At 39.8% G+C, this 24,867-nt stretch overlaps 3 protein-coding genes across 3 annotated transcripts; all 3 read left to right on the forward strand.

The window, feature by feature from the left end:
* The first annotated feature begins 2,166 nt into the window (after positions 1-2,166).
* LOC139296355 (excitatory amino acid transporter 1-like) lies at positions 2,167-5,910 on the forward strand. Its single transcript, XM_070918737.1, has 10 exons — positions 2,167-2,359; positions 2,454-2,591; positions 3,149-3,356; positions 3,452-3,494; positions 3,590-3,653; positions 3,809-3,983; positions 4,407-4,640; positions 4,744-4,938; positions 5,235-5,369; positions 5,790-5,910. The coding sequence occupies exons 1-10, from the start codon at positions 2,170-2,172 to the stop codon at positions 5,908-5,910; spliced, it is 1,503 nt and encodes a 500-aa protein (XP_070774838.1). The 5' UTR covers positions 2,167-2,169.
* Positions 5,911-10,361: 4,451 nt separating this feature from the next.
* On the forward strand, positions 10,362-17,064 carry LOC139296312 (caytaxin-like). Its single transcript, XM_070918672.1, has 12 exons — positions 10,362-10,438; positions 11,687-11,745; positions 11,828-12,055; positions 12,759-12,917; positions 13,396-13,498; positions 13,833-13,964; positions 14,132-14,218; positions 14,454-14,552; positions 15,062-15,097; positions 15,208-15,255; positions 15,666-15,712; positions 17,031-17,064. Exons 1-11 carry the CDS (start codon positions 10,362-10,364, stop codon positions 15,703-15,705), a joined length of 1,068 nt encoding a protein of 355 aa, XP_070774773.1. The 3' UTR covers positions 15,706-15,712; positions 17,031-17,064.
* A 2,912-nt stretch (positions 17,065-19,976) lies between these two features.
* LOC139296216 (nicotinamide riboside kinase 2-like) lies at positions 19,977-22,594 on the forward strand. Its single transcript, XM_070918566.1, has 8 exons — positions 19,977-20,049; positions 20,153-20,243; positions 21,121-21,169; positions 21,403-21,577; positions 21,692-21,763; positions 21,860-21,966; positions 22,132-22,217; positions 22,312-22,594. The coding sequence occupies exons 1-7, from the start codon at positions 20,024-20,026 to the stop codon at positions 22,215-22,217; spliced, it is 606 nt and encodes a 201-aa protein (XP_070774667.1). The 5' UTR covers positions 19,977-20,023; the 3' UTR covers positions 22,312-22,594.
* The last annotated feature ends 2,273 nt before the right edge of the window (positions 22,595-24,867 follow it).

Genomic DNA, 24,867 nt, shown 5'->3' on the forward strand with positions numbered 1-24,867 from the left:
GCTCACTTTTGTGCATAAAATAATACAGCTCATTGTTATCTATTGTGCAAATTGCTTTCAGGCATACACACTAAAACATTTAAGCATTTTAATGTTATTTGAGATCCCTGGCATGTGTGTACACTCTGTCCTCAACACAAAGCACACATTGATTAACCATTTTTAAGAAGGATATCATGTTTAGTTTACCTGTTGTTCTACATCAGTCATTTAGCATCAGTCTTTCTATGAAGATATAAGCATCTCTGCTTACCATCTGCCTCTGGTGCTCCTCAAACTCCTCCCTGGACATGCCTTTTGGACTCTGGGGTTTCCTTTCCTTCTTCTCCTGCTTTACTGACATCTTCATCACCTCCTCTGGAAAAACTCTTCAATTTGTTAACCAACATTTGATTCATGAGAAACACCATAGCTCAGTTCAAATAAATGTCATTCAGTCCTTTAGGGAAAGGTGGAAGGGAAGCCGAGGGCTGGTGGAAGGGAGAAGGGTAACGCTAAAACCAATCTTCTTAACAACAACAAATTATTAACAAGAGCTGCTGCTATTCAAACTCCCCAATATGAAACCTTGGCTATTGTGTGTCAAGATGATTAGACTGTATTGATAACTTGTGGCTGGAGTAAAACCGATAAAGAGCTTAGCTCATAATTGGAAGCCTACAGACAATGGAGAGTCTGTACCTTGTCTGTCAGATGCAGCAGAACAGGATATAGGCCTGAATAAATATAAATAAATCCCATAATGCAATAATAGCACACAGATTCAAATTGTTTGTACCGTCCTCCATCCTTTCTGCTTCCTTCTTACAGTGTTGCCCGTCACTCAAAACCTCATTAGCATGTCAGACCTCTTCAATCATAGGGCACAATGTTGACAACTTTCACTATATATTGGACTTGATATTTGGGAAGTCATAGACATTTAATCATGTTGATCTTAGTATAATCCTTTGCAGTCACACATGAATCACAGTTCACACACTAGTTAAAGGATATTTTGTGGATTATTAGCATGTCCTGGTGGGACTTCTGTCACTAGTGGATTTGTGATTTAAGGGGACTCAAGAAGCTGTAAGATACTTAAAATCTCCTTGATCAGCCCCTGTGTCCACTACTGCTGCCATATATTGCCTTCTAAGACTCAGTATTTTAGGGACGCTGTGGACTTAAAACCTCCGTGACCTAAACCTCTGTACCTAACACAGAACTAATAAGGCTATGGACATTAAGCTCGTGGGACTTAAGATCACCTAATTACAGAAGATCTATTCAAATGATTCTCCTGTTTTGTGGACTGAAGCCAATTTGTCAACTTTAAGGGGTTATTGTAAAATGGACAATTCCAGATTTGATATCTATCGTTTGTTGAGTGTCTTCAGACTTATTGTAATACAAAATACACACCTGAAACGTATTGCCAAAGTATGCCCAAGTAAGGACTTGTGTCTCTGTGTGTCTCAGGGCTCTATGCTATCCCCATTAAGCAAACGGCAAATACATGGGTTGTGCTGCAGGACTGGTTTATCAGCTTTATATGGATATTTTGATATTTTGTATATTTGATGTTACCAAATTTTCTACTTGCTGGAAATAGCAACCAAGAGCAAAAGTTGAAGCCTGAACAAGTGATGTTTTTATTCAAGAATGAGCAGCGTAAAGAAAGGTTATTTAACCTTGCCTTAAAAGCTATGTATAATGTATATTTATTCAGAGAAGATCAGAACTTCACCCGAGGGAGGGGTGAGGACACAAAGTTGATGATTGATGGAGTGAATCCACCAAAAGGAAGCTGTCTTTACTGTGGTGGCTGAACTTCATGCATCAAGACTGTTCAAGGAATAGCATTTCAAAGGTGATCTTTTTTCCATCTGTACCACTAGACTGAGGACAATGTGAGATTTATTTTTTTTAATTCACTTTTCATAATACTTGCATGTTACTTCCATTGACATGTTTTTGTCACTGTTAAAGTCTCTTTATTTTAACTATATGTTAATTCTCATAATACTAACCTGCTTTTGTGTTGTATATTCTAGCTTTTATGTCTTTTGACAAACTTTGTAAACTCTATTAAGATTAATATCTTAATGGTACTTGTCCTAGTAATGCCAGTAAGAGACCTTCTTTTTCTGCAGTCTAAACTACTTGGAGGGACTGAATATCAAAGAGATGCTGCCAGGCCCTAATGACCTGCATGAGCTGGACTCAATAGAGGTTACAGAGCCCCAAGAAACCCAAACATACCACAGATGTAATAAGCCCTCAGGTCATGTATCTTCATCCCAGAATGGATGTAATGTTATGGCTTTTCTCAAGAGAAATACTTTTGTTGTTCTCACAATGGCTGCTGTTGCATTAGGTAAGTGGTTTTCAAACACACCGCTATATGTATTGACTCTTCTACATTTGGCATTTGGGACTCACCCTTTGACACCATTCTGTGTTTCTCTGAGGGATTGGTCTGGGCTTTGCTCTGCGAAACATTAACATGTCAGCCAGGGATATACAATATTTAACCTTTCCTGGAGAGCTGATGATGAGAATCCTGCAGATGTTGGTGCTTCCTCTCATAATTTCCAGTCTGATTACAGGTTAGATCCACACTTTTTCAATCAATCGGGAAAAAAATGGTTTGACCCACATTACACATAGCAATAGCTTCATTATAATAATCACCAGAGAAGATAAACACACAATAGAAAAACACAGTTTAAGAACAGTTTGTGTGTAGAGCTGAGGCTCACAAACTAAGTCTAAGATGTCCTAAAATTGCCACTATATAGAGAATAAACTAATTTCATTTAGGTATCAACATGGCTTTTGGTCAAGCACCACTCTCAAACCAAACATGTTTTGTCCCCCTTGTGGTAAGGGTCTACAGTAAGAATGAGATGTTGTTTCCCCATTATTCATCCATACAGCACCTTTTTTCTGGTATAGTTCCATGGGGCCACTATGGACTTCAGTTTCCCCAGAAAAGATATCTAGTGACGACAATGTTTTCAGCTAGTGTGTAGTAAAAGAAATGATTGTTTTAATGAAACCAACCCTGGACCATCTGATTTGCTTGAGTTTACATAGCAGACAAGGATTTGTTTAATTTATTATAATAGAAATGATTAATACAGCCACGCCTTTTTTATTTCAGGAATATCATCTGTGAACAAGAGGGCTTATGGGAAAATTGGGCTAAGGGCCTTCACCTATTACATGGTCACCACAATTATTGCTGCATTCACTGGCATTGTCCTAGCTGTTCTTATTCAACCAGGGAAATCATCCAGGACTGCCTCAGTGTCCTCTAGTGGTAATGCAGAGGCTGTGCAGGCTGTGGATTCCTTCCTAGATCTAATCAGGTGTGTATCAATATCTTACTAGGAAACTGAACAGGGCAACAAGGCAACTTGTAATGATACAGTTAAAACACCTAACTGGTGTTTTTTATTTTTAGAAACATGATTCCCTCAAATCTGGTGGAAGCTTGCTTCAGAAAGGTATGATCTACAATAGCTATGAATTGTGTTTATATTCATACTGTCCCTGTTTCATACTTATCAAAGATTAACATTTAATTACACTTTTTATCTAGTATAAAACAGTTTATTCTAAGAAGAGTCTTGGTGTCATCAATATGACTGAGACCACTCAAAACAGTGAGATTCCTTTTTTTTCCTGTAATTGAAACCAAATCATTTTCCCTTATGTCGTAATGTAAGACATGTAATATGTCGTCTGCCTGATCTTCATTATTGTTGTTACATTGTCACCACACCACCTACTCTGATCAATATTCCTGTGACCCCTAAAGATGACAGAGCACCAGTGCCGGGCACCTCAAACGGAGTCAATATTTTGGGTCTGGTGGTCTTCTCCGTTGCCTTTGGCCTCATCCTGGGCAATATGGAGACTGAGGGGAAACCTCTGAGGGTTTTTTTTGACTGTCTGAATAAAGCCATCATGCATCTGGTTGACATAGTCATCTGGTAAGTACAGGAGGCTATCATGTAGATGAACTGGCTGTGTGTTGTCCTGTTGATGCACCATTTCATTTGCATTAGCTATATATTTTATGCTAATACCTGTCCAAAGACTGAGGCCTAGGAGAGGTAATCACTAGTGCTTACTGTTAATTATGGTGCTGTTTAACTGCTGTGTTTTATTTTGCTTGGTCATAAGGTTTTGGGACATGATAAACAATCAATTGCCCAGGTGTTTGTTACATACCTGAGGTTGATTGCTTGTGATTTACTGCTTAGGTAATAATCTGTGTGCACTTACAGTGTGTGCTCCATCACACTAGCTATGAAACCTTGTGAGAACATACTCAAATATGGATATACTCACTGACTTTACATTGAGCCTCTCTCATTGCCACTCCTCTGCTGTGTCTCACTTCCATATTGCAGGTATTCTCCAGCAGGAATCCTCTTCCTGCTGGCAGGACAGATTGTGAAGATGACAGACACTGGAGAGATAGGTCGCGAAATTGCCATGTATACTCTCACTGTGATCACTGGCCTGCTAATCCACAGCATCTTCACCCTTCCCCTCATCTATGTCATTGCCACACGCAAGAATCCCTTCAGGTTTATGGGTGGTCTACTCCAGCCTCTCACCACCGCCTTTGGGACTTCGTCCAGGTGAGCCAGAGTCTTGATATTCAATGTATTAAACACATTGCAGACACATGAACGATGGTGGAATGTCGTCTTCCTTCACATACTATATGGGGTTTTTTCACAGCTCTGCAACCCTACCTGTTACCTTACACTGTATGGAGGAAAATCACAACATGGACAAACAAGTGACACGCTTCGTGCTCCCTATTGGGGCCACAATGAACATGGATGGGGCAGCACTCTATGAAGCTGTAGCTGCTTTATTCATTGCCCAGGTTAATGATATGGAGTTTAACGTGGGTCAAATCATTGTCCTCAGGTAAGCTTAGGTAAACACATTTAGCTTGAGAAGCTCAGACTAATAAATTATATTTTTTTCAATTAATCCATTAACTAATTTCCATGAGTTACTGAAGAATTAGCAGATATGCATCCCTTACTTAGGACTAGTTCCCATGGAGTTGAGTGGGTTTCTTCTCAATGCTTAAACATAAATGCAGGCTGTCAGAGCGTGGATCCACAAACATGAGTGGTCAAACGCACTGTTAATGTTTTGTTCCTGTTTTCTGATACACTAACAAGGATTACATCACATAACCACTGCTGTTTCTGCAGTTTGATTGTCACAGCTGCAAGCACTGGTGCGGCAGGCATCCCACAGGCTGGCATGGTATCCTTGGTGATTGTGTTGGCATCAGCTGGACTGCCCACTGAAGACATATCACTGCTCATGATTGTTGATTGGATTCTGTAAGTGCTCGTGCAACCAACATCAGTGTCAGATCTTGGGAGTGAGAACTTTTTGGAAAATGTGGACATTTTGATGGTTTGATCTTCACTTCTTCACGGTGTTTGAGGTTTTGGAGTTTAAGTTAAGGTGAGGGTAAAGGTTGGTATGGGTATGTAGTTATATACTATGTAATATCTAACGGTTAGTGAGTACACTACATCAATGATCTTTACAAGTAGAAAAATACAAAGCTGCATATTTTATCCTGTCTGTTTTTACAGGAAAAAAATATAAAACTTTGAGACAATTTTCAACTAATCCAGTGAATAATGTTAATGGTTTCACCTGTAACATGGTTACCTACATTTGTGTGTAATTGAGGTCAAGTCACACTGAAGTTCCTCCTATAACCTCAGATCCTCTTGCATGTTTGTTGATAGGGATCGTCTAAGGACTGCCACCAACGTGCTGGGTGACTGCATCGGTGCGGGTGTAGTGCAGCATCTGTCCAGACATGAGCTACAGAGCTTCCAGCTCACTTCCTGCAGCACTGCAGTTTAAGCTTTTGTATTAGGCATTATTATAGGCTGACAGTATTGGATGCTTAGGTACAGCACAGTATGCTTTGTAAATGAGATTTGTCACACTTAGGTTGGGTAAGTGTGTTTTTGTTTTGTTTTTTAGATTTAGAGAGAAATTGGCTCTGTAACCCCATTAGTAACATCAACTACTATCCTGTACTCTTAAATTACTTTCTCAAACTCCATATTATTTGTACTACTGCTGAATAGTCAACAGGACTTTATAGAAACACTGTTTAAATTAGGGTGCTCAATATGCTAACTTTGTAAAATATAACACAGGCTTTACATGAGGTTATCAAGAGGTCAGTCCAACATAAACATGAGTGGACCAGCACATAATTTCCAGCCTTGAGGCGTTGCGGTTGTGTCTTTCATAGATAGGGATCACTCTACCACCATCTGGTGGCAGGAAAGTCAACATGCAAGACAAAATGAATATCTCTGTGACCTAGTTGCACATGGGCGATGCATATAAATACATAAAGAACTGTTTAATACTTTATGGTACTGCATTTACACACAATAAAATGTGGACCTGCAACTGAAACAACAGGGGTGTACAGTTATTAAGGAAAATAAATGATAATTAAAAGATAACATCACCTTATTGAAAATAAAAAAAGGTACTTAAAGATCTTTAGATAGCCAAGTACTCAAAACAAGATGAGCCACAATTTAAATCTGGGTAAGCCTGTCTTGGAAATAAGATAGAAAGACTTATATATTAACCTATTAACTTTATTACAGTTGGTCATTAAAACAATGTTGGGATGTTCTTAAACATCTATAGCTATGTACTCTAAATTCAGCATGGCTCAACTGCACTGAATCTGTGGGAAAACAAAGAGTTTTAGTCACAAGTCTGGGCATGTTGCAGTATTTCATTGCTGTGCAAAGTAGCGTTATTAATAGAAAACTGTAAAAACACCCAAAATGCATTTTCTGCCAAACAGACAATGGCAGGAGAAGAATAGGAAACTGTGGCCGCTCCCACTGGGCGATGAGTGTAATGCCAGAGAGATGCTACTGACATCGCCCAGAGCTCAGTGCAGCTGTGAGGAGAGCAGGAGAGCAGGAGAGAAAGGGGAAGGAGGGGGTGTGAGCTTCACAGCTAGTGAGCAAGAGAAATGGAGGGGGATTGTGTGGTAGGAGGGGTTTCGTCAGGAGTGAGAGAGCTTAAAAGAGATGGTGAGAAAAAGCAAGAGAGGGAGAGATACTGTGTGTGTGTGTGTGTGTGTGTGTGTGCGTGTGTGAGGGAGGAAGATGCTGTTGCCAGGGAACAGCGGTGAAGTAGAAACGTCCATCTTTTCCAGCTCGCAGGAGGATGAAAACACATTGAATCATGAATGCAAAATGGACTGAATGTGAGGAGAAGGAAAACCGCTGATCCTGACTCCGAGCAGCTGAAGAGAATCAAAGAGAAGGTAGGCAGGTGTGATTACATAACCACCACAACACAGCTCCCATATGGGTGACATCATCACAGCAGGATTAGAGCCCGGGGTTGGGGCATTAGTGTTGGTGGAGGGAGGAGGGGGATGGAGACGAGCAGAAGTAAATGGGAGGAAGAGATACAGAATGATCATCATGACACGGGCTAAAAGCGCAGGGTGAGGATTATCTTTTGTCCAAAAAGCAGAACGGGATCTGACTGGCAGAGGAGACTGAAAAGATGAGAGCAGGATGGCATTTGCGGTGTGATGTCTCTGACTCTCCTAACCGTTCTCCTCTCTGCAGGAGGACACGATTTCTCTCTCAGCCTCCATTCACGGCATCAGTAAACAGCGAGAATTGACCCGCAGCCCAGGTCCTGAGCACACGAGTGTCCCACCTGCAGATGTAAACAAAGATGACCCTCAATCTGCTCAGGCGGATTTAAGGAGGAGGAGGAAGGAAAGAAAGAGGAGCATCGGAAAGCAAAACAGGGAAGCTTTCAAAACAGCGAAGAGGAAGTCTTCCTCATTACAGTATGTGAGTAACCTGCCTTTACACGAGCCGTGATTTTTCTGGTTTTGACTGGATAAAGCGCTCTTTTTTGGGGCAGATTCTCAATCAATGACATGATATTTAGTGCTTTGTTTCATTCTGCTACTATGATTCAAATTACTGAGACAGTTTCTGTTTCCATCTGTCAGGTAAGGAAAGGATGGCAGTCGTGACAGCATAGCTTCTCTCCTCTCACACACACTTTAAGGCCCTGAAAATGTAATTTCTCAATCAGCTTCTTAACATAAGTAACCTACATTACATGAGCACACATTCTTCTACCAAATTTAGAACAGTTTTTGTTATTTCACATTAGATATTATAAATGTTTCTCTGTGCTCTCACTGATTTGAAGTGGACAGGCCTCATTTGGAACGAGGTGGTCACTTCCTTCTGTGTACCAATCAAACCTGATCAAACCACAGCCCTTCAGTCCTGATAAATGATACCTAAAGATGTAACTTTGATTCTTACTTATTTAGTCAAAAATATATATAGAGAAATACTTAAGACTGTCCTCTTGTCTGTAAATTGCAATCAGACAAGTTGAGGAAGGCTGTACTCGATCATGACATCCCGCCTCACCTTGTCTTTTATCATCATTGGCTCTAATGATGTTTATCTCCAAGCTGCAAGCCATGTAAATCATTTCATAATGCAGAGAAGGAAAGAATACAATGATGTTCAATTCAAGTCGAAGCTCTGCTGCTTCACTTACATTTTGTGTACTATATGTCAAAGAAGGAGACTTTTCCAGAAAAATTTAGTAAAAAAAAATGCACGAGTATAGCTTCTGTATTTGGAGCATTTTCAACTATTTGCTTTCAATCTCTGAGACAGATTGTTAGGTGTTTGGTTTGATAAGCACAACACAGTGAATAGCTCACGAGATAGTGTTTGGGAAAGGAAGGCTGCTCTGCCATCTGGACTCAAATCCCTACCAAACACATGCTACTGCAACATTACTTTGTGTCCATCAATCAGCTGTATGAGCAGATGAGCGTTGGCAAGAGACATCTGCACAAACAACAAACCACACGCACTGATCTGCTGCTTCCGTGTGAATTTTCCACTTCATTCTCGGCTAGTCACACCCATCGTTCATTCTGAATTTAGCAGTGTGTGTCAGAAAGCTTTTTTAAAAGATTGGAGTGTGAGAACAGAGGAAGGTGACTCAACGTGTGATGTAGCCAGAACAATCTTCATTAATGTGGCACTTAAGGAGTTCCCCATCAAGCTCACATCAAACACTGCAACTTTCTCATGGGATGATACAGTGTAAACACTGAACCAATCGTTTAGAATCCAATCACAACACAGCAGCATGTAGCCTGAGGACCTGTGCCTTTTAGCCCACATTTTCTCAATACACGCTCTGATGTGTCTCACTATAGCACATCAGTGCCATCCCAGTGGACAAATGGACTGTGGTAACGTCTGCTGCAGCATGAACTCTGGCTGGGACAGTGACTTAGGAAGGATACTCCTCCCCCATACTCACATTTCTGACACGAGACCCACACATGACGTTCACATGCATGACTGATCTTTATATGACAGCCTTCAATGACTGATCCAAACACGAGACACTGTGAACCAAGAAAAAGACACGCATTCTGTCATTTCTCATTCTCTGGTTATGTAAAATGTGGAAGTTCAGATCTCTATCTGCTTTATGGCGACACTTTATGATTTGTTTGTATCGCCCTGAGGTACTGTATGAGCAATGTGCTGTTTTATTTTTGTCTCCTCCACCAGAGATACAGGGAAAGGAAATCCACTGAGACTTACTTTTGCCAATCTTTTATTTATTATGACTTCATTATACAATAAGTGCCCATGGCAAAACAGCACTAGCGTTTTCAGAAATTGTAGACTTTTGTCCGGTGTAAACTAACCATCAGATCTCACATTTGCTTTGTCTTTTACTTGGCCTATTTAAGGGGTACTCCAGCAATTTCGCTTGCATACACTTGTAGGACTTGTGGTTAAGATTTAGATTCAATACTTTATTGCCATTTCAACATTGTCGATAGAAATTTGGTTTGGTGAGCTTACACAAAACAAAAACAACCACCTCACATACAGTGACCACCATAGGAAATAAAAGTCAATTAAGTAATAAGTAACAATAATAAATAATTAAGATAAGCATTCCCGTGGGGATGCTATCAGAAAAAAAGAATGATTCAAGCTCCATAAACATTGAATCCTACATTTCCCATAATGCAATTGAATACCGTCTTTCATTAAACCCTCCCTGCCGGAGTTTGTAACGCTGGCTTGCTGTCATAAGTATGTAAAATGGGTGGAGTGTCTCTTTAAGACCGCGACAAGTCCTGCATGTTTTAACAAAGTTTTAACTTGGTTTTCCTGCTGAATGACATTGTTTTATCTGTTTGTCAAACACAGTGAGCTGAAGCCCGTCCTCCCTGGCAGAGGATGGGTACAGCAGAAGCCACTTTACGCATGGACAGCATGGAGGTTAAGGACGAGTGGCAGGATGAGGACTTCCCCAGGTAATCCTGTGTGTATGTGTGAGTGTGTGTGTGTGTGTGTAGTTTGTCTGATTTGTGTACAGGCTCAGCTATGATGGGAAGTTAGTCACATGTGTTGAATGCTGAAAGGCAGCAGGTGTGTTCTTTTCTTGATGTAGTCGTTGGACGTTACGTGACGATGTTGTATCGTGTCAGTGAACAAAACAGCACCTAGCACAGGAAAAAAAAGAAGAAAAGTCAAACACATCACACTGTCCAGCAAATGAAAAATAGTCGGCCACCCACACTCTTTTACTGACAAGAATAATTTCTACAGTAGAAGTAGAAGAAGATGCGAGAAAAAGGACCAGAGGAAACAGATTATTGAAGACATCCATGTCCATGTTTGATATCTATCTACTGCAAGTCATCTCGGTATTTATAAGATATAACAATATAACTATGGTATTCTGGTAACTAATAAAATTAGATGAAGGAAGAAGAGGAGTCAGCAGAGGAAAATTAGACAAATTAAGTGTTTATTTCTATTTCACCTTGATCTCAACCATGTGTATAGTCCTAGAGAGCAACGTTTAAGAATGCTTTTACTCTGCAAATCGTTTTTCTCCTCCCCACTGTTTAATCCCCTCTTGAGTATCTGTTGGTGCTGTCTTTACCTTACCAATACAAAGCTGCTGACAACATAATAACAGCAATTATTCCAGCCGCTCCATCAACTAGCCCATACTTGTGGTGTTTTAGGGTGTGTTTGTCTGCGTCTTTGTGTTAATGTCGTTGTCTTTCTCTGTTTGTGTCCAGTGTGTGTGTGTGTGTGTGTGTGTGTGTGTGTGTGTCTGTATGTGTGTGTTTGGATGAGTGCTATCTCCTATAATCTAGCCTTCTTGTCCCCCAGCACTAAGGGTTCAGCTGTCTTATTATAATGTCAGAGGGGAGTTGGTAATCACTGGTGTTGCTTTCTCAAACAACACATGTTGTTCCCAAGGACACACTGTAGTTAAATCACAACAGAGACATTCCAAAAACAAAAGGCTGAGAGCGTTAATGCTACGAAGAACTGCGCATAATTTGTAGTTTATTTCAGTTTTTTTAATCATCAATTTATTTTTAATGTTAATGCTTATAACTAGTAATTATAAAAAAGACCAAAACAATCATTAACTTGGTAGCAGGAAAACAATAGGCCAAAGAGAAACTATAATTCCTATGTATGTGAATGTCATTTCATTTGTGATTGAAACTGTTTCCGTTATCGTTGTATTTATGCTCTAGGCCACTACCAGAGGATGGAGATGTCGATTCACCATGTGGCCTCACTGACAACAGAACCAGTAAGTGGAATAAATACAGTGCATTAGATATAACTTATTTTACTATATTCAGTGTCTAAACGTTCCTGACCTGCCTGTCCAGATCCTCCCACCTCTCTGAATGTGGGCGAGTCCATGGCCCAGCGTAAGCGTCGCACTCTGGTCGCCCCCGACATGAACCTCTCCCTGGATCAGAGTGAGGGGTCGGTGCTCTCTGATGACTTCCTGGAAACGCCCGACGACTTGGACATCAACGTGGACGACATAGAGACTCCCGATGAGACGGACTCGCTGGAGTTCATCAACAATGGAAACGAGCTGGAGTGGGAAGGTCAGACAGAGGTCAAATTACATTGACATTTTTAGAAACATTTAGATGGTCAGTACTGAGGGTGGTACAGATTTTTTTAACGTAAAGGGATGCATGTTGGAATTTATTTGACAAGCAAATCATATTACCTGCAGTGTCTCTGGTTTGAGTCCTGCCTCAGACGTCATACGTTATCTTCATTTGGCTGTCCAGTCACAAATTGCTGCTAACTGTCAAATACAGCAATAAATTAAACATGAAAACAAACACTGAATGCCATAATCTCATTTCTGTCAAATTGTTCACTCTAGAGCAGCTGGCTGTTTTTCATTCCCTGCTTTGTCTTCTGTGTTTCCATCACTGATACAGTACAACAGCACCACTAATAATGGTCTAAAAACTAAATGTTTATACTCTATTATAGATTTTTTGCTGGGCTATTGTGTATTGGATTGTAAAATATTATCAGGTGTTCCTTTTATTTTGTCCACAACCTCTAAGTATAGTCTATGTATATAGTATTTTCAAATCTGAGAATAATGTTGTGTGTAACATAATTTTTTCACAATGTTTAATTAGTCCGACTAAGACCAGAAATGTATTTGTAGAAAGTGTCACAAGCTGTGAATCATGTTGACGTTTTCTAGCAGACAGTTTCAAAAAAACGTGAAGGCAAGTGGGGAAGGAAGGTTAAACAGCTTCTTCTGTGTCACCTTGTGTCTAGATGACACCCCTGTGGCCACTGCCAAGCGTCTTCCAGGTGAAAGCGAAGAGGAGCGAGACTCTTCTGGTCGTCTGTGGCGAACAGTGATCATCGGTGACCAGGAGCAGCGGATTGACATGCAGGTCATCAGACCGTACCTGAGGGTGGTCACACACGGAGGTTAGTAAAAGAGTGTGTGCGTGTGTACTTTGATTGAGTTGTATGGGGACATCCTCTCAGTTGCCAGTTTATTAGGTACAACTAGCTAAAACTAATGCAGTCTAATAAAACAGTCCTGCAATACGTCCTCCCCTCAAGGTGTCAGTTTTAGAGTGTGTTGATTCAACTGTAGAGTGATTTTAGAGGACGTAATATGTATGCACTATACTGAATATAGTCAGCGCTATACTAAAGACTCTAAAGACTTGATTGAAACTCAGTGTTGGTGACAGGTTAAAACAACTCAATCTTAAAGCTGCGTGACTGTCCCATCCTGAAGAGGGCAAACAATAAAAAGAAAAGCTGAGAGGCAGCAACATAGGGTAGCAATTGATAAACACTACAAATCCATGATAACGCTGTCAATGACACAATTGTCCAGCTTCATGTTGTAAATGCAGCTGAATTATACTGATTGTGTGTCTCTCTCCTCTTTCAGGTTATTATGGTGAGGGTCTGAACGCCATCATCGTGTTCGCAGCCTGCTACCTTCCTGACAGCGGCTGCGAAGACTACACATACATCATGGAGAATCTCTTCCTGTAAGATCCAGTCCGGTCTCGTAAGGGACTCTTTTACAGTAGCATGTTGTGTTATGAAACATTGTTCTTCTACTTTAGTCTTTTTTCACTGTGTAATTGATCACAGGACATGACTGGAGAAAATGTTTCTATGGAATATGCATGTCAAATCACATTTGAAATTATTATTAACATTAAATGCTAAAAACAATAAAGTTTAACAACACGCATTTTCGCTTCAAGAATTTTACCTCATGAAGCACATATCTGGGTCAGATCCATTCATCTTTTATGTTACTGTACAGTCTGAGTCAGATCTGAGCTTTTTTTTTTTTCTTGTTTTTTCTGTCCTCAGGTACGTTGTGAGCAGCCTGGAGCTGCTGGTGGCAGAAGATTACATGATTATTTACCTGAACGGAGCAACCCCTCGCAGGAAGATGCCCGGCATCAGCTGGCTGAAGAGATGCTACCAGATGATTGACAGGAAGTAAGACAGACAAAACAGTTTGGGCAAATGTGATGAGAGAATATAGTCAAGAACGTAAAACTAATGATAAAGATATATCATGATACAATTTGAATTAGTTATGATTAAAATGATTAGGAGAAGGAGGAAAGCATCACAAACACATTAAATCTGAACGTCTCCTGCAGACTGAGGAAGAATCTTAAGTGTCTCATCATCGCTCACCCAACGTGGTTCATCCGGACCGTCCTGGCCATCTCAAGACCTTTCATCAGGTGACTTCCCTGAGCAAATGTAATAAATAGATAGAAGATAAATTACGAACATAAATAAGTGACACGACACAGTAGATGCATTCAGACCATCATGAAACATAAGAACATAGCTGTTACATAATCATAGAGCGAGAGCTGTGCTAAGGCCTGGCCTTGATGACATCGATACAGATATAAGTTTTCAGATAAGATCATTTGTGACAATAATTTGCATGTTGTTCATTGTTTTCTGCAGCGTGAAGTTCATGGATAAGATCCGCTACGTTCACACCCTGGAGGAACTCAGCCAGATCATCCCCATGGAGCATGTGCAGATCCCTGAGTGTGTGTTGCAGTAAGTACTCTGGGCCACCAAGGGTCACTGCTGAGACACTGCACATGTCTATCGCAGCGTATGTTATGCATTGCATGCTTAGAGTAATAAGACCTTGAAAGAATGCTCATAGTAAAGTGATCGAACTGAACTTGAGCCTGAAATGTATATTTGTCACTGTTTATTTTAATGTCCTCTGACAGCTGAAATACTCTGTAGTCTTTTGTGGCAAACACCAGGTAGCTTAAACCTAATACTAAAAGTCCCATACAGCATACAGCAGACCAGAATTTATAAAAAGTATAAACTTATATTGATATTCATATTGATTCTTAAGTAAACTGTAGGTGGCTAAACTTTGGAATTCATTAGTTTTAGCTGGGTGAGTCTCATAACCAGATGCTTTGGGAAGTTAATTTACTACATATGATTTGCAATAACATACTGTAATGTAATGTGTTTGCACCACTGTTGAGAAATATGTTTATGTAATGTAATCAGTCCAATATTTCTGTTCTCATTTTTTAAAGGTATGATGACGAGAAATTAAGAACACAAAGGGAAAGGTGAGCAGTAGATTGATTTTATGTAAAAATTAAAAAAAAAAGAGTTTTAATGCATGCTCTCGTTCCTGCATCTAAGTATCATTATTCATATGTGCCTGTCTTACTTACAGACTTGAGCAAGAGCAGCAGCAGACCAACTCAACACTGCCCAAAGAAAGGTGACCTCATTTTGCAGTCCATACAGTCCAGTGCCAATTTTGGATGAATAAAATGCTTTTCTACTGCAGCACCACAACATGGAACTTCATTCTCTTATTTAAAACTGGTGGCTGCTAGAAGTCTGAAACCATTTCACTTTCATCTCCTACATATAGTGCAACTTTAATTGTTCAGTTATTTCATTTAGTCAGATAAGATACTGAAATCAGGCAACTCCCTCTATCAGTATGAAGAAAATGTGATGTAAAAGGCTGAATAGCAAATGAATCAATTGCTTCTCTTTGTGTGAGCTGTTTTTGCAGCCACGTGGATATATTTTTCCAACAGAAAGCACAACCTAATATGGGCTACATGACCAAGAAAAATATTTATATTTACTTATGGCTTAACTTTAATCTGTCATTTCCAGGCCAAAGTCAGTGATAGCAGAGGTTGGCCGTGACATCTGACATTAAGGTAAGGGTTCTCATTGACTTCATCCAGGCTGGTTTGTAATGTCAGCCCTCTGTAACTAATCTGACATACAGGGAAATGTTCTCTTCATACACATGCTTATGTGCGCAAAAGAGACACGATACAGTAAATCACCTTAATGCTGGACGATGGCCTGTCTGAAGTGTTGGGTCACTGACCAAAGGTCCAGAGGGGTCAGCTCTCAGTTCAGGGGCACCAAGATCCAATTTACAGTATCATACCGAGTCAAGTGAAGCCACAAGCAGGAAGAATGAGAGAATGACTCAGATTTCAGTTACTTAAAACTCAAATCTTCTCTTTAAAAGATGTACAGCATATTAATGTTGTAGTCACAAATAGAGCGATTTTCTTTGTCTTATATTAAAGTTAATTAAATATTTTGTTGGTTTGGACAAAACAAGACGTTTGTTGAAACGAAAATTAATAGATATTGACAATAATCATACTCACAAATCAATCAAATCTGTAGTACATCTCATTCATGGGTAGTTAGGAGAAAACTTAAGCATGCACTCGTTTCTTTAATTACAATCACTTTCATGTTTTGACTCCAAACTGTCCCAAAATGTTGCCGTCCACATAAATTAAAAGAATTAAAAGTAAAGAATGTGTTTCCTCTCTGGCTCTGAGACAAGCACAGAATATAGTGCTGTTTGATTACTCAAATGTCAAGTCCGGTCCATTTTCTCTTTTGCTAAGTCATGTTACAGTTCTTTAAATCAAGACTGTGTGTATATTAGCAGTGTTACGTAATCCTTATACATCATATTCCCTGCGTACCCCGTGTTACATAAAGCACATCTGCTCGTCTCTTTGAGCCTGCCTGCACACAACCGATCGATTCTATTTTTAATGGGTCTTACGACCAACGTCTGGCAAATTGATCTGCGTTGCTCAGCCTGTCCTGAAATTGAGGGAAATACCCACGGCAGCAGGTCAGGGTGTGCGAGGTGGGTTATTTTAGACCCCCCCCCCCCCCGCTTCTGTTCTGTTCTGTGCTGCTGACGGTTCCTATCAGCCTCCATATATCAAAGGAGCTATCAGCCGGAGGACTGGCCAACATCCCAGGAATTGACACAGGCACCATCTCCTAACCAAATGCCAAGCGAGGAAGCTGGGGGAAAATAAACCTGATATGTGTCAAGTTGGATTTAGTTTAGATTTTGTGCATGCCTACTGACAAATTTAAGGATTATGTTAGAAATGTTGTACTTGTGGAGATGCACAAATGTCAGTTGACTATCAGGATAAAGGTGACGGAGAAAGAAAGATAATTAAACTGTGTGTATTTGCATTACAGAGCTTTAAACTGAAGAACCAAAGGGGAACATTCATTCATTAAAATGGGAGCCATCACGCCCTCAGTGCAAGACAATCATTTTTCAGAAACTTTATCTTCATGCTTGCTTCTAACTAAAGGTTAATATTACACCAAAGCATTACAAGATATAGCTAAAACAAACCGTGTCTGCTCCATGCATGTCAAGTTGAGCTTTATCTACAGCATGACCTCAGCCATATAGATGAAAAATGAAGGACTTGGATGAATCCTCCAGCATCTTCCGACAGAGCCGGGAATATCGTCCGTTTCAACGTGTACATACTTGTGTATATATTTTTGAGAAAGGTGTTTGGTTTTTGATATGAATGGCATGGGTATTGTTTGGTTTCATGGCTGTTTACTGAAAAACAACGTGCAATGATATTGTTCTTCTTAGACCTACAGTAGGTGTTACTGATGCAAATGTGTGTTATAGTTTTCAAGTTTTCCAGAGTTTGATATGAAGGTGGCATGCTTGTTTATATCCTTCTGTCTCTGTTACATTTGTTTTTGTCAGTTTTTAAGTCACTTGCCATCATGTTTCAAAAGGTACTTTTACAAGATGGAAATGAAATATATTTAAAGAGAGAGTTCAAACTAATTGCTAAAAAGTGTTATTTATGAAAATGTGCCATTTACTGTTTGTAAAAAAAAGATAAAAAAATAAATGAGTGAACTAAAACAAGCTTTGGTCATGCCATGCTTTGTCACCTGTTGTATCCAACCTTGACTTCGGATACAGAACAGATGTCTTTACAGCTTATATTTTCATCCTCTTTATTGCCTCTAAATGTGTTCCACTTTGGTCCAGAATGTTTTTGACACACAGTTGCTGATGAGTTATTCAGGGGCATAATTATGATTTATGAGTGTGTTGGCCAAGTCAGTTGATGGTCTTTGTTGTCACCTGACAGTCTTGTGCTGCTCTTCATAGCAGTCATTTGGACACAATAATCCTCAAGTGACCTTTCTTTATTTATATATGCAACTGTGATCACAAGGTATTAACACAGTACATAACCCATAATAAACTGTACTTTCTCCTGCATGTCCCTCAACAGTTTTACCATTCCCTTTTATAGTCTATTATGCAAATTAATGATCATATGGAAATTAATATTATTATATGGAAAGTATTTCTTGACAAACGACAGTCGGATGCAATGACTTCCCAGTGTCATGTCGTCAGGAAGTAACTCCCTCTAAAACCATCAAATTTGTGTTTTTACATTTCTTTTTGTGTACAGATTAAACAACCAACATATATGATGTTAATTAGTGAGCTTTTGGCGTACATTTGAACTTTGGTGTGAGCCAGGCTAGGTGTTTCCCCCTGCTTCCAGTCTTTATGCTGAGCTAAGCTAATCACCTCCTGGCTCTAGCTCCATAGTTAAGGCACAGACGTGAGATGTGGTATCGACCTTCTCTTCTAAGTCTCTGCAATTGTATCCCCCAAAATGTCATACTCTTTAATCTAAGCCTGGAAATTTACGTAGTTTGACATTATCTCGGTGGATTAGCCCCTGGGCACAATCTTTAACAGTTCTAACAGGGTGGAGAGGGAATATTACAGTCAAATTCAATGACCGAAAAGTAATACAACTATTCAGCAAACTGCTGGTCAAGTAAAGGTTTGTCTGTCTCCTGAGTCTAAGAAGGAAAAAGTATGTGCGCCACATGCTTCACATGCTTGACCACGCGGTTTAGCGCCCCACAGAATGTCTATGCAGGACAGTTTTGTAATCCCAGATTCTTTACCAGAATGTAACAGTTTCTTTTCACTAACATCGGACTACTACAACACATCATAGCTCTTATATCAGTCAAAGTTGATATAAGAGGTAAACGAAATATTATCATCACATGGTGTCAACTGGCATCACTTTTCCTGTGGGACTGTCATGACAGTGAAACATGAAGCCCAGGAACATGAAACCATGTGCTCTGATAAATGGGACTCAAAGTTCACCTCTTTCACACTTAAAGCTACAGAATAAGAGCAGCTGTGAACGAATTTTTTTCAAATACTGCACAAACAAAATGAACACAAGGTTAGACTCCACACATCCAGAGGTGTGTAACAGGGCCGATAAGCAGTGGGCGCTTAAGTTCAAAGAAATAGATGTGTGTTATCAGACTTTTAGCCATGAGGCACTGTGGTCACATGGCAGGTGGCTATGCACTCCTGCTGGTTGCATCAGAAATATGCATGACGCAGCAGGCAGACACACAACAGCCGACTAAATATAGTGCCTCTGGTTTTCACCCACCGGAGCTGTCTAAGCATGGAAATTTTTCCCTCTAAAAATCCAAATAATCAAGTTTTTCTCTGAGCTGTGATACAGATGTTTCAGTAACAGGATGTGACTTTTATTCTCTGGCATGTGTTACAGTACATTTTAATGATTGTTTGTAGCCCTTGCCCTCTCCCCATACAGTGACTTTTCTAAGACAAACCCCCCCTTTTGATGACTGGCATCTGCACTTAAATCAAACTTCTTACATTTTGGTCTGAAAGATTTGGAGTTTAAATCAAATTGATTTTGAAATTAAGAATAAATAAAGATTTCACAAGCTCTAAACAATCAGCATCAGTCGTCTACAGTAGCTCTCTGTCTGGGACTTTCCAAAGAGACAATTAATTTAGTGTTTCACAGCTTAGACCCATCACCATTTCTCTCCACAGCTCTGCAGCAGGTGGAGAATTTGGGCTCCTAAGTCCTCCTCCTCCCATTGGTGCCGTGTGGCTGTAAAGCGGCAGCTTATTGGCTGCAGGAAAAGGGGGCCGATTGGTTTGAGAGTCTGTGACGCTGCAGCTAAATCCTTTATATGCCCCGCAAAGAGATTGTCTATCAATGAAGTAGTAAAAGGGGGGGACATCTGTGGCAGAGGAGAAGGAAAGGTTAGTTTTGGCAGGGGTTCCCTTCTTTTATTTACTGAATTCCAGCAGAGACCAATACACAGAAGTGAAAATGAAGTTCATCATAGGCATTGGAGGGTAAGTCTCATTTAAAGTATTTATCTATTTGTCTAGCAATTAGAATTTGCAGAATCCCAGAGTGTAACTCATCTATATGAACTGAAATGTATCTTAATTTCAGAGTGACCAACGGTGGGAAGACCACTTTGACAAACAGACTACTAAAGACATTACCCAACTGTTGTGTGGTGCATCAGGATGACTTTTTCAAGGTAAAATAGTCACTTTCTTTTGAGCCTTTGACATTTAAATCACTGTATGTAAAGTTTAAAGTTACAGTAATTATTTTAATGTATTAATATTGAGTTAAAGTATAAATAGTTCATTTTGATTTGATTTAATTGATTTAATTTGATTTAGTTTGCTATGTTAAATTTGCCCTTGAGGACATTTTGTACTCAAACATTTCCCACCAGTCTGACCTGCAGATGTCCTGTCATCTCAGTAGCCTAGTAATACATCTGGCTGATTGTCTCCTGGACAGCCAATGAAAGGACTGAGCGTCCCCACTTCAAGTCAAATTTGTTCCAAATTCTGCAGCCAACTTTCTGCATGATAATTAACCTAATTTGGCTTAAAAGAAGCCAGAAGATTTTGTCTGTACCACATCCATCTTTTCGTGCTGCATTCAGGGCCAGTAAAGTTTGATTGACCATCGATCACCAATTGTTTTTAGTGTGACTTATCATATGTTTTACTGCTAAAGCAATACATCAAGATTGTCGTCTCAGGCCGCACAACTGCAAATTCATCGCAATAGCATACCAAATTTTTTCCTAAAAGAAAAGTAGTCCGAGACGGTTAGCTCTACGAGCTAGAAGTTCTTCCTCAAATGAGGCAACTGCGAACGTTAGCAGCATAGATTTAAAATATTTTACAATAAGTTATTAAGAAAAAGCTGTGTCCTAAGGTATTACAACCGATATTTCGCTAAAGCAAAATTGGGATTAAACATTTTAACCGCACACAAAAATGTCCGCGTGCGCTACTTTTGGTGGAGACGAGTCCTTGACTTGTCCTGTCCAGGTGTGATCAGCTCCGACTGGTTACTAGGTTGCAGCAATGTTTTATTGGTGACTGTTATTTCAGAAACCCGATCAAATAGAAGTCGGGGAGGACGGCTTTAGACAGTGGGATGGTAAGAATGGATTTCACGTAGGAAAACCATGCAGTAATGTACTTTTTCTTTCCTGCACATTTCTTTAGTTTGGTAACCAATCAATCCTAAACTTTGTGATAATCTATCATCTATTCTGTGAATGCTACAGACATTCACTAACCGTTGACTAATGTGTGTTATAGCACATTGGTGAGGAGTGTTTGTTGCATGTGTGGTGAAGCCCGCTCTTCTCTCCTCTCTCCCTGTATCAGTGATCACCGCCCTGGACATGGAGGCCATGGTCAACACTGTGAAGGGCTGGCAGGAGAACCCGGTCAAGTTTGCCCGCTCACACGGCGTCAGCCTGTCGCCTGAAGGTGAGGAAGCTGACTCGGATAAGGGGATCCATATTCTCATCGTGGAGGGTTTCCTCATCTACAACTACAAGTGGGTCATGTTGCCTTCTTACTCGTTTTTTCTACACAAGCTCTAAAATTTAACCTACAAGCCTCTTGACCTCTAAAGCTTTTCACTAATCTGAGCCTTGGTTCCCCTCTGCAGGCCTCTTATTGACGTCTATGACAAATGTTTCTACATTTCCATTCCTTATGAGGAGTGCAAAAGGAGAAGAAGGTAACAAGCTCTTGGAGTGACTTTGACAGTTACCACTTAAGTGTTAGACGAGGTACTACAGGCTATAATGTGACTTGATTGATTTTGTTTCTGCAGTACAAGGACATACACAGTCCCCGACCCCCCTGACCTGTTCGATGGCCACGTCTGGCCCATGTACTTGATACACAGGAAAGAGATGGAGAACAACTGTGACAGAATAAGTACGTTGAGCCAATTCCTCACCTCTGAAACAAAATATCAAATCAGTCCCCCTATCCACATCCATAACATCAAAATAAAAGCAAAATATTCCTCGTTCTCCTTCAAAAATAAAGATTTGAACTGCCAACTTTTAATGTAAATGACTCTCTTCTTTTTCTGGACAGAGTACCTTGACGGGATGACATCAAAGGAAGATATCTACAACAAAGTGTATGAAAGCGTTCAGAACTCCCTGCTGAACAATTTATAGGTAAATAGAAGATTTTAAACTATACTCACTGACAGATCATTGATAACAGTTTCATTCAGCATGAGTGACTTCTCTCTTTTCTCTCTCTCAACAGCGAGACGGGGACAACAACGGATTTGTGTATAGACTTGTAAATATCATTTTGCCTCGATGTGTAACACACAGTTCTGTACTGTACTTCTAGCCTGATTTGTAAATAGTTAATCCTGTAACTTATTAAGAACTAATGGTAGAAGCGTTGTGTTTTGTATAATCCTGTGTAACTTTTTTCTAAAAGAAAAGCCACCTCTGGAGTTCCCAGTGTTTAACATCAGGGACGGATCTCAACTCTGATCTTGTTGTATTTGAAAGTATAAAACGCCTACTGGGAGGAAGGATTTGGGTCTCGCAACTAAATGAAACGACTGAGTCCACTTTATGTCTCCTGTTTTGTTTTTTTCCTAACTCACTTCACACACACCCATGTGGCTCACATAAAGGTCCTGTTCAGGATCACAAACCTCACATTTTACAGCACAAACATTTATGCACATTGAGGATGACTGATACCATCCTGCGGCGCTACAATGAGGCTTCTTATCACCCAGATTAGATTTAGAGCCTCAATAAAAGTGGCTCGTAAACTGAATCACAAACAGTGATTTCCTCTGAAAGACAATAGATGAGCTATTGTAGTTTACAGGACGGAAATAGACAGAAGGACAAATAAAGGTGATTTGATTCAGTCGCCTCTTAACTGTCATTTTAAACATTAATATATACATATACATATGAAAATAACATTTGAGCACAGGAACAGAACAGGAGCATTTGTATTGTGTGAGGAAGGCAAGCGTGCCGTTACGAATTAGTATGTTTTCTCTTTAACATCACTATCTATAACTTTGATATATAAAAGGGAAAAAAGAACCATGACGTAACATTTACATTAAGGATAAGTCCTCTGGACATCCTCAGTTTTGTTTCAGATTTTCTTCCAGAGAAACACATAATAATACCTTTTACTGTAGCTTTGAAGTTAAATCTTGACGATCACTCAGTCAGCTTTATTTTTTTATATTTTATCCAAAAGATCAAACGTCCTTTCAGAAGTCACCCACATCGCTCTACCCTCAGCCAACACTGTCTGCCCAGAAATGAGGGGAAACATAAAGCAGTAAATCTTAACTTTTATTGATATTTCAATATCAAAAACCCAGTGAATACATTTAAAATTAAATTAATGAACCATAAAACAAATGACTTGTGTCTGATCGGCATTGATGACTAAGACATCAAAGGATTTATATGTTTGGAATAGCATTATATATATATATATAGATATATATATAATGCTATTCCAAACATATATAGATATAGATATACATTATCGATAAGCCTTTAGTGTCATATTGATTTTTTCTCAATCTCTCCTTCTGATCATATAGATCTCCTCACATTGTACACCAGCCAGCTCTGTCCAAGGACCTGGCAGAGCCACAGAGGGTGTGCTGGGGGGGGGGTTTCAGGGTCTTGTGATGCGTTTCTGGGAGTCTTTACATGCCAGCAGTTGGCCTGGAGCAGGAGGTGGCTGGCTGTTAGTTTATATTTAGGCTAAGTGCCTTTGGTGTCAGGGGAATATACAGTACTGAGTGCACAGCCAATTACAGACCTATACACCCACTCGTCGCTCCACAGCCTGGTCTGACTCAGGGGCCAGTCCCCCACATGCCACCACCTGGTGGGTAAAGTGAGAACCTTTTGGGGTGGCATGCGCTCCCACGTCACCCGCCGCCATGGCAACCCCTAAAGTACAGCTGGGGCGTCCATATTTGGGTCGAGAGGCAGGGACACAGGAGATGAGCGGCTGTCACATGCTGTGCAGACCGCTGTGTGAGTGACGTAGGACCCCTGAGGCATGTGAACAGTTGCGGTTATGCCACTGAATGAATGACAGGAATATTTATGGCTGCCTCACTGTGACAAAACATATGTGAACAACTGAATTCATTTGTAACTCTTGACTTTAGAATTTCTAAGCAGCATATAAACATTAAATAAATCTGTTATAAGACGCTATAATGTAGTTGTAAGCAGGTATAAAGGCATTTTATGTGCTTATTAATTTACAACAAATTTTGTCAACAATTATAGTTTCTCCTGTGAAGACATATTATATATTATCACAACAGTGTTTTATGTTGTCATTCATTATCTGTTTAGCAGCATCCACGTATGAGAGCCCACAGGAGTAACATCCTGCATGTTGAAAGTTTTTACAAAGGAATAAACTTTTTCAGTCTAACAAGATCTGACAGCCTCTTACTAGTTATCTAGAGTCCCAGCATTAATCCTCAATGGCCACCTCAGAGAAGTCATATTGTTTTCTTTGTTTTTATTTGCTTTGTTTGTTTGCTGTGCTGGCTTTGTGAACGTGGCAACAGTTCCTTAGGGTGGTCTTTTGTCTTTTGTATATTCTCTTGTAAACTAACTACCAAGTTTTAATATTGGTTGAAACTTTAATTTCAATATTTTTATAACCCTTTATGACAAAAATAAATCACATATGATACGTGTTAAGAACTACCACCAAGTTTTTAAACTTCTAAAGTCCAACATATACTGACTGACTTTCTTTTTATTTATTTATATTTACTCTATTTGTTTCATC

This window comes from Enoplosus armatus, chromosome 14 (genome assembly GCF_043641665.1).
Source record: "Enoplosus armatus isolate fEnoArm2 chromosome 14, fEnoArm2.hap1, whole genome shotgun sequence".
NCBI lineage: Eukaryota > Metazoa > Chordata > Actinopteri > Centrarchiformes > Enoplosidae > Enoplosus > Enoplosus armatus.